This window comes from Penaeus japonicus, unplaced genomic scaffold (assembly GCF_977035675.1).
Source record: "Penaeus japonicus unplaced genomic scaffold, GWHDUDI00000001_assembly GWHDUDI00000037, whole genome shotgun sequence".
Taxonomy (NCBI): Eukaryota; Metazoa; Arthropoda; class Malacostraca; order Decapoda; family Penaeidae; genus Penaeus; species Penaeus japonicus.
The window spans coordinates 16,774,741-16,784,740 of NW_028234439.1; the positions used below are offsets into that span (position 1 = coordinate 16,774,741).

Sequence of the window (10,000 nt, forward strand, 5' to 3'; positions counted from 1 at the left end):
TTTCTTCTTCTCACAGGAGAGGCTCTATAATGTTTTTTAAATTCGTTATATCCCCTCCTTTTTAATTTTGATTTTTTTTTACATAGTTTTACATACTGAGGATTTTTTCTGTGTTCAATGTTCTTCACTGTATATTCGGTGATATATTGAACTTTGAGATTGAACCCCCTTGTTAATGGTTGAACCGAAGAAATTTTTCTTTATATAATTGCATATTGAGTTTTTTTTCGCTACTCTTGTTTTCCACTAGTTGGAATAATCCTTAAATGTTTAGATTCAACGGAAGCTAAAAAAGAATATTTAAAAAAGAAGAAAAAAAAAAAGATACTCCCTCTTATATATATATCTTAGTAAGTATGTTGACAGCAAAGGTGGTGCCCCGAGGGAAAGCGTTACCAAGTGAAGAAAAGGGGCAAAGGAGCATCCTTTTTATCTCTGGACGTTGGCATAATATCTATTGCAAAGGTTTCGTAACTCAAAAGGTTCAATACGCGGCTAGTTGGGTCGTAAATGCGACGCTTCTATAATTTGCGTTTCCAGTGACAAATCTTTTTTTTTGAAGCACCATACGAAGGGGATTCATTCGGTTATTTTTCTGTTGAGAAACCCCTTTGATTATATTCCGAATGATTAGGCACTGATATGTTGCACTCCGAAGGTGTTCTATTGCAGGTGACGCTTATCCTGTCAGAGGGTGGAGCTCGCGTTCACTCCGGGGAAGAAGCTGTCAGTTTTCATTGGGTTCAATGCGTGTTGTGTTCGTACCGGATTTAGAGCCTTCATTCACTCTCTCTATCTATCTATCTGTCTCTCTCTTTCTCTGTCTCTATCTCTGTCTCTGTCTCTGTCTCTGTCTTTCTCTCTTTCTCGCTCCCTCTAATCCCCTCTTCCGCTTTCTCTCGCTCCCTCTCTCACACACTCTCTCTCTCTCTCTCTGTGTGTCTCTCTCTCTCTGTGTATGATATTAATTTATTTAGATTAACCGTTAAAAATGCCATTGACATAACCAATGAGCAATGTCCAATCATAATCACCGAAGAACTTACCAGAGATTTTTCTTTTCACTGGATCGAAACCAAACCGAAATAAGACTTATTAAAATCAACAACAACAAAGGCAACAACGACAACAACAATAAAAACCGCTGACGATCGCACAATAAACGCACCACGAAGGAAACAAGAAAAAAAAAGATTGCCTGTTATATAAGGTGGCAAGGTTGAAGTGGTTCATAAAAGAGATCGAAAGAGAGAGGAAAGTTGCTCATCTTGCGCTCATTGTTCTTATTTTTTTCGCGTGACGTCGGGTGGAAGGGATACCAAGAGGAGTCTCCTCCTCTCCGCCTTCGTGACTTTTTCCTTTTCTCCTTTCTTTTTTTTTTGCTATTTCTTCTCCTCTTCTTCTTCTTCTTCTTCTTCTTCTTCTTCTTCTTTTTCTTCTTTTCCTCTCTTTTTTCTTCTTCTCGTTCTTCCTCCGCCTCCTTCTTTTTTCTTTCTTCTCGTTCTTCTCTCTTCTCCTTCCTTCTTCCTCCAGTAGTCTCTCCTCTCTCTTCGTCTTTCCCAGTCACCATTTATTCCCTTTCCTCTTCCCTATCTTCCTCCTCCTCCACCTCTTCCCCCCCTCCCCCTCTTCTTTCTCCTCCTCCTCCTCCTCCTCCTCCTCCTCCTCCTCCTCCTCCTCCTCCTCCTCCTCCTCCTCCTCCTCCTCCTCCTCCTCCTCCTCTGCCTTCTGATGGTCAAGGTTGAGGCGACATCCGCGATCCTTCACCTGCATGTGGGTTTGTGGGTGGCAAGGAAGGGGCACCTACATACCCTGGGACGTGCTTGCTTGCTTGCTTGCTTGTGTTGCTTGTGTGCAAGAAGTGACACGGACACTGCATCCCGAGACAAAGAGTCTGGAAAATATCATTCTCTGTTTGTAAAAGAAAGTAAAGGAAGTTGATGGGGATGCTCATGTTGGTTTATTGTTGGTATTTTGAAGGATGCTGGTATTGATTACGTAATAATACCATGTATGCGAATGTTGGTATTATTTCTAACCTTTACCGCTGTTCCTCTTGGTGTTACTACTATTTGAACTACTATTTAGATATTCATTATCGAATGAATATCTAAATGTGTCTCCAGTCTAATGTAGTGTATTGTGCCTATATTGCTTGATAGAGTTTTTTTTCGGACATATGAGATCAGATCGAAGGAGTGAGATAGACTACCGACGCCTTACGATAGTAACGATGTAGATCTTTGTTTTTTTTTCCTTTCTTTCTTTGTTTCTTTCATTCCTTCTATCTTTCCCTACTTCTCTCCTTCTCGTTTTCTCTCTCTTTCCTTCTCTCTCTCTCTCTCTCTCACACTCTCTCTCTCTCTCTCTCTCTCTCTCACACACACACTCACGCACTCTCTCTCTCTCTGTCTCTCTTTTGTGTCTTGTGTTGAAAGGGTTGGCGTGAAAGTCTATTCCTTCTGCAGTTTTAAGAGCTAATGGTAAATGAGTACCGTGATCAGCGTATTGTTTTTCTTGTGTGTGTTTTTTAAATTATTATTATGCTCTAGTTTTGAATCTTAATGTTGTTTAAGACCTGTTGGTAGTTGTATCCTCGCTGTCCATCTATTTTTATTTAAGTTTCTGGTAATTATGATCTAGTTTTTAATCTTAATTTTGTTTGAGAGCTATTGGTAATTATGTCCTGGTTTATTATTTTATGTAAGAGCTGTTGATTATGCCCTTGGTTTTAATCTGAATTTTATTGAAGACCTGTCGCTAGTTATGACCTAGTTTTGAATATAATTATATGTGAGAGAGACTGACAATTATGCTCTGGTTTTTTATCTTAATTTTATTGAAGAGTTGTCGGTAATTATGCCTTAGTTTTGAATCTCAATCTGATGTAACAGCTTCTGGTAATCGTGCCTTCATGTTAGTCTTAATGTTATTTAAGAACTGCTGGTGATCCTGTCCTATTTTTTGCCATAATTCTACCTATGTGCGTCTTATAATTCTGCCCGAGTATCTAAGAGCTTTGGTACTTATGCATTATTTTTGAGTTGCTAGTAACTTCGGCGTTTTTTTTTTTCTTAATTTTACCCATGAACTGCCGGCATTGTTGATCCCCGTTGACAAAGAGCCAGAGATGCCACGTAATCAGCATCATCAGGCATCTTAGGTCGGTCTTGGCTGATGTGATGAGGTAGCTGTTTAAGAGGTCAATCTTTTGCCCATCCTTGACATTTTTCTTGGGGCATTTTCTTGCTGATATTGCTATTTGAATCGTTGATGTGTTTTTTTTTATTGTATTACTACTGCTGCTACTATTAGTGATAATGGTAATATTTTGACTGTGATTGTTATTGGTATTTTTTGTTGTTGTTATAGTTGTTTTGGTTATGATTGCTGATGGGGACGATTGATTTTATTAGCACTTTAGTTATTATCTCTCTCTCTTACTCTCCCTTTCCCCCTCTCTTCCCGTATCTTTCTCCCTCACTTCCCCATTCCCCTCTTCTTCTTCTTCTCCACTTCCCTCTCCCTTGTAGCATTCCACGTGCTTTAAGATTGCCACCGGAGCTCAACTTCCCGCCATGACGCAATCGGTGCCGTGAACTTTTTTTCCTCGAACCTCGCCAGCGTTATTCCCTGCCTGCATTGAGAGCCGTTGTGCTTGGAGTGGAAGTCCGCGGGAAGAGCCTAGTGTATGGGCTCTGTTGAGATAGCACGGCCGACGCACACACACACACACACACACACACACACACACACACACACACACACACACACACACACACACACACACACACACACACACACACACACACACACACACACACACACACACACATATGCACTCTCTCGCTCTCACACTCTCTCTCTCTCTCTCTCTCTCTCTCTCTCTCTCTCTCTCTCTCTCTCTCTCTCTCTCTCTCTCTCTCTCTCTTTCTTCCCCCTTTCAAGAAGGGAAAAAACTACAGATTTTCGGCCACAGGACTAATTTTTTGAGCCATCCCCGGCGTGTGTCTTTTTGAACTATGACCGCCAGAATGGGCAATCACCCCCATGCCCTCTTTGAATCGCCCTTCCAAATTCTTCGATGTTGCACCACCACCACGCCCCTTTCATTCGGCGCTAGCTAGGAATCGTTATTGCTAAGGGCTGGGTTGCAGGAACTTTGGAGTGGGAGACAACGTGCAACTTTTTGCTGATTCGTCGTCGGCCGTTTGAGGCAGGTGGTGACGGAGGGGTTGTGGGTGGGGGGGTTGTAGAGGGGTGGAGGGGGGTAGGTACCGTCTTTCTGTCTCTCTCTCTACCTTTCTTTTTTGTTGTTTGTATGTTTGTTTGGTTGCTTTTCTTGTGCTCTCTTTATGTCTGTTTGTTTCAAGCTTCTTTCTTTCTGTTTTCTCTTTTTTTCTCTCTTTCCGGGATATAGTTGGATGAAGATATAGATATAACTCTCTGTCTTGTATATCTGTTTCTATATATACAGTCTAATCTATATGTGTGTTAGTCACCCTTTCTCTCTCTCTCTCTCTCTCTCTCTCTCTCTCTCTCTCTCTCTCTCTCTCTCTCTCTCTCTCTCTCTCTCTCTCTCTCTCTCTCTCTCTCTCTCTATCTATCTCTCTCTCTCTCTCCTGCTGACTCACTCACTCTTTCAAACCCCCTCCCCCCCTCGTCGCACGTGGTATCAGGATGAGGGGGAAAGGTGCCCACTTATATCCAGGTTGGTAATGTGACGGACGGGGGAGAGGGCGGAGGAGGAGGGGGGGTGATAGAGGATGAGGCGTTCCGACGGCATAGGAGTCGTAATGTCTTTTTTTTTCTTATCCCTTTTTTTCTTTTTTCTTTTCTTTTTTTGAGCCTCAGGACGACAACACCGGTCGTGCCGCGGGCGATAGGATATACCGAAGAGGGGCAGCACCACTTTTTTGGGGTCGTCATTTTGAGTCGGTTTTTTTTTTCTCTTCTCTTGAGTTGTTGGAAGTACAGTGCGATGACTAGACTACCCGTGTGTCTTTCTGTTGGCTTTTGATGTTTAGTGATAGCCGGTAAGTAACTCGGGACTGTCGTGGCTTTGTCGGGAGTATATAGGGGGCGTAATTCCTTCATTGGGAGATTCGAAGATGGATTGATTAACTTTGGGGATTAGTATAGGAAATTAGGTCATAGGAGCTATCACTAGCAGATATATCCACACTCTCTTTCTTTCGCTCTTTCTCTCTCTCTCTATCTCTCTCTCTCTCTCTCGCTCGCTCGCTCGCTTTCTCGCTCTCTTTCTCTCTCTCTTGCTCTCGCTCTCTCTCTCTCTTGCTCTCGCTCTCTCTCTCTCGCTCTCGCTCTCGCTCTCTCTCTCTCTCGTGGCTAGACAGAAGACTCGCATAATCGCCGGGAACGCGTGTCTGCGGGTGGGGCGCGCGGACAAAGGAGAGATTAGGTCACCATCAACTAATCACCAGGTCAAGCGAGCCACTACCAAGTCATCATCAAGTCACCACCAATTTAGTATCAAGCCACCACCAAGTCGAGTGAAGCGCCATCAAGCCACCATCAATTCAACATCGAGGCGCCATCAAGCCACATCCACGTTAACATAAGCCACCACCAAGCCACATCCACGTTAACATAAGCCACCACCAAGCCACATCCACGTTAACATAAGCCACCACCAAGCCACATCCACGTTAACATAAGCCACCACCAAGCCACATCCACTTCAACACCAAGCCACCACCAAGTCATCACCAAGTCACCACCAGGGTACCAAGTCACCACCACCCAAGGGAAGCGAGGCTCTTCGGTGTGACGCAGACTGGCGGTTGGCGATGCTAAGTGTGTGGGCTGAGGCTCCCCCCTCCCATCCCCCCATCCCCCCTCACCCCGTTGTACGCAGGTGTATTGGGGGGGATTTAAATGTCCTCTTTTGCCCTTGATTTTGGAGAAGAGGCGGGGGGTTGGAGGTGTATGTGCGTGTGCTCGGGGGGGGGGGGGGTTATTGGGCGACGCAAGAGATATATTGGAACTTGAAGCTTTCCTGGGAATGGTGGTTAATGGTGGCGTATTCTTTGGAATTGGATTCTTTCTCTCTCTCGCTCTCTCTCTTTCTCTTTCTCTTTCTCTTTCTCTTTCTCTCTCACTCTCACTCTCACTCTCTTTCTCTCTCACTCTCACTCTCACTCTCTCTCTCTCTCTCTCTCTCTCTCTTTCTTTCTCTTCTATTATATATATATATATATATATATATATATATTATATATATATATATATATATATATATATATATATATATATATATATATATATATATATATATAAGCACATGGAATGGAACAACACATAATTACAGGATAGTAGGGAGAACTCTCTTTTTTTTTACCTTTTTTTTTACCTGCGTAGTTGGCGGTAGGTCACACCTGCCCTTCTCGCAGCAGCAACAGCAACAGCGGCTGGCGGCGCGGTCGAGACATTCCCAACACCTGTTAACAGAGCGAGGCCCGCGCACATAATCATGCTGGTCGAGATAAAACGCTGTAGTCTGCTTGGCTCTGTGTCCCTGGATGGTGGGTGGGGGTGTCTGGTCGGGGTTTGGCGAGGGTGTGTTTCCTTCTGGTTGGTTGGTTGGTTGGTTGGTCTTGTTGGTTGTGATTTCTCGAGGTGGTTGGTGGTAGAGGAATAGGGGGCGCGAAGAGCGAAGAGAGGGACGGATTTTTCGCGGGGTGCTTTGTTCGTCGGGCGATGCGGTTTTGTTTTTGCTTTTCTTCTTGCGAGGGGCTTGTGTATTCATCATCTTCTTCTTCGTGTTCTTCATCGTCTTTGTCTTCGTCGTCGTGGATGTCATCGTCGTCATCGTCATCGTATTCTTCCGACGTACGTAAGGACTGTGTCGTGATTAAAGGGAGAAAAGATGCTTGTGTGGTTTTGATGTCTTTTGTCCCTTGTGTCTTTCTTACTATCTTTCTTCTCTCTTTTGCCTTGCGTCCGTAGGGATGGCACGAGGGTAATTCAAGTCACGTCATCTTTCTGAGGTGTCATCGCTTCTCTTAGTTAATAAACTTGTCCAAGTCCGAACTTTTCTCCACTTTCAAGGTCACTTACTAGTCGGTGTTTCTAGTGTTTGGAAACCCATTGCCCACCCTGGTATCCCACCCTGGTATCCCACCCTGGTATCCCACCCTGGTATCCTCTTCTCGCCATTGGTATGTGCAGTGGATGCTAGTGTAGGAACTGGCGGCTCACACATTGGCAACGCTGACTCGTCGAAAAGTTGCAAGCGGAGAGGACTGTGCTTTCAATATCAAAGTTCCTGCTTGAACGCTGAGAACTTTCCCTTTCTCTTTTACTCCGAGGCTTGTGTTCGCTAAAGGGGGGTTAGGGTGGGGGTGGGGGTGGGGGTGAGGGGGAGACGGCGACAGAATTACCAAATTAGTGCTTTGAAACAATGACCAAGCGCTTAATAACACAGTGATCTTACAAAGTGAAGGAGAGATTTAAAAAAAAAAAACAGTGAATTAAACACGACTAAAGCTTTAGAATAGTATTGATCTTAAACAGTTAATCGTTAAGCATCCAACGAAACCAAAAAAAAATGTAATCTTCAACGCTGAACCGAAAGCTTACATAATTACAGTGACCTTAACGTGAACTAAAGCTTATAAAATAATATCCCTAAGCACTGCTCGCAAGCTTAAATCAACAATGATCTGTAACCCTAACCAAGAGGTTCACCAGTGACCCAAACATCAAACGGGCGGCAGTTTAGATTGAGAAACACCGACATATACGAAGGTGGGCGCAGGGAACTTATTGTGTTGGGAGATAGTGACACAATACGAGAGGAAATTGTAATCACGGCGGCGCCCCCCCCCCTCCTTTTATATTCAATGTTCGAAAGTGGATATTGAGATTTTTCGAAGTGTTTTTGTTTTTGGTGTCGTTTTTTTCTTTCTTTCTTTCTTTCTTTGTTCTATTCCTTTCTCTTTGTTGTTTTTTTATGTTGTTTATTGGTTGGGTTTGGCTGGTGTGTTTCTTTGTCTTTGTTTTCGATGTGTTTGTGATTTTTTTTGTGTGTGTTCTTTTTGTAAGCAAAGTGACTTTAGTTTTTCTTTTTGTTTTTTTTATTTGTCGTTTCGGTAGTTTCCAATACAAGTTTTATTTTTCGTTTTCTTTGACTGTGTTAAGAGAGTTATTGGCTATTGTGTATTTACCTTTGGGAGTGAAATGTCATTGTGTGTGTGTGTGTGTGTGTGTATGTGTATGTGTATGTGTGTGTTAGTGTGTTTGTATATTTGTGATTATACTTGTATGTGTTTATTAGTATTAGGTTATATATAATTATTTAAAATTGTACCTGAGTGCGTATATATTGTAAGTTTTGCGAGCAAGCATTGAGAACGGAATGAACTCAAGGTGTACGAGAAGTAGCAATATTACCCTTCTTTTGATCACTCTGATAGCAAGATCTTTTTCCTTTGTCACGGAGCACAACGTGGTTGGATACATGATACAATTAGGGATGGAGGAGGGAGTGGGGGAGGGGGGAAGGGAAGGGTGGGGAGGGAGTCGCGCGTGTCGGGAAATTACTGGTTTGTATTTTGGTTGATTGATTGTATAATTATTGTGTTTTTTGTTTGTTTGTTTTTTGTGTTTTATAAGGGTTTTATTATTTTTTTAGATTAAACTTCGTATGTGATTTTGTATTTTTTTTTTTGTTATTGCGTAGAAGTCGCCGCTGTATTTGAAAACTATGATTGAATCTCGAATGTTGCATAATTCTAAAAACGATTTCACTTTTTCTTTCTTCTTCTAACGATATAGTGTAATTATAATTATTTCAGGATATTGTTGCGACAATTACTGTAACTACTGTAACAAAAAACTTTTCGAGGGCAAAAATCTTTTTGAATGAGAACTTTTTTTTTGTTTTGTATTGTTTTGTTGGTTTTTAGAGAGTTTTTGTTTGTTTGTTTGAGGTGGGATGTACGGAGTGATTCCTGTAGGCTTAAGCACTTGAAGATAGGCCGCACACCTAGTGCCTCCGGGTATCCGAGTGTTCACATACACGTATATAAACACACACAAGCATACTCACATGCTTATGTAGAAACACACTCTCGCTCTCTCATGCCTCTCCCTCTCTCTCACCTCTCTCATCTCTTTCTTCTTCTCTCTCTCCTCTCTCTTCTCTCTTCTCACTCTCTATCTTTTCTCTCTCTTCTTCTCTCTTCTCCTCTCTTCCTCCCACTCCTCCCTCTCCCTCCTCTCTCACCTCTCTCTCCCTCCTCCCTCTCCTCGCTCTCTCTCTCTCTCTTCTCTCACCACTTCACTTCACAACACGCACACCTCTCTCAAAAACACACACACACACACACACACACACACACACACACACACACACACACACACACACACACACACACACTCACACTCACACCTTGACTCACTTGACCACATCACGTTTCCAAAATACGCACACTCATGTACTCGCTACAACTCACTGATTAACTTATTCACTGTCGGTGCTCCGCTGGTTCGTATGTATGTTCACGCCTAAGTGGTCTTTGGCTTTAGTTTCATTCCTCTATTTATCTATCTTTCTCTCTCTCTCTCTTTATCACTCTTTATCTCTTTCTTTCTTTCTTTCTCTCTCTCGTCTCTTTTATCTCTTCTTTCCCTCTCTTCTTTCCCTCTCATTCTCCACTCATCTACTCTACTCTCTCTTCCACTTTACTTTATAACTATTTACGGTCTCTCGTTTCGTCCCCTCTCCTTTTCCTCTTTTCTGCTCTCCCCTCCACTCTCTCTTTCTTTCTCTTCCCACTTGATTTTTTTTTCCTTTTCCTTCTCTTTAGTCAGCGCACCAGTGTCTGTAATGGAGGGGCACACACATACACGCTTCCAGTGCTACCTTTCGGGCCAGACATGTCGCGGGGTATCCTCCCGTTCTTCGACAAGTTACAAGGGGGGACACAGGGGGCACCTTTTTTTCTTTCTTTCGATAGGTTTTCCTTTTTTTTTT

At 42.9% G+C, this 10,000-nt stretch overlaps 1 protein-coding gene across 4 annotated transcripts in view; it reads left to right on the plus strand.

Moving 5' to 3' along the window:
• LOC122260933 (bobby sox) overlaps positions 1-10,000 on the plus strand; it is a 95,401-nt gene that overhangs the window by 40,945 nt on the left and 44,456 nt on the right. Inside the window, exon 1 of one of the 4 annotated variants that reach the window (XM_086532081.1) lies at positions 6,787-6,852. The exons of the other annotated variants lie outside the window; for them this stretch is intronic. Within the exon in view, the coding sequence (XP_086388207.1) occupies positions 6,817-6,852 (36 nt within the window). The 5' untranslated portion in view covers positions 6,787-6,816. Of the gene's footprint in view, positions 1-6,786; positions 6,853-10,000 lie in introns of those variants that run through there. 4 annotated transcript variants of the gene reach the window in all.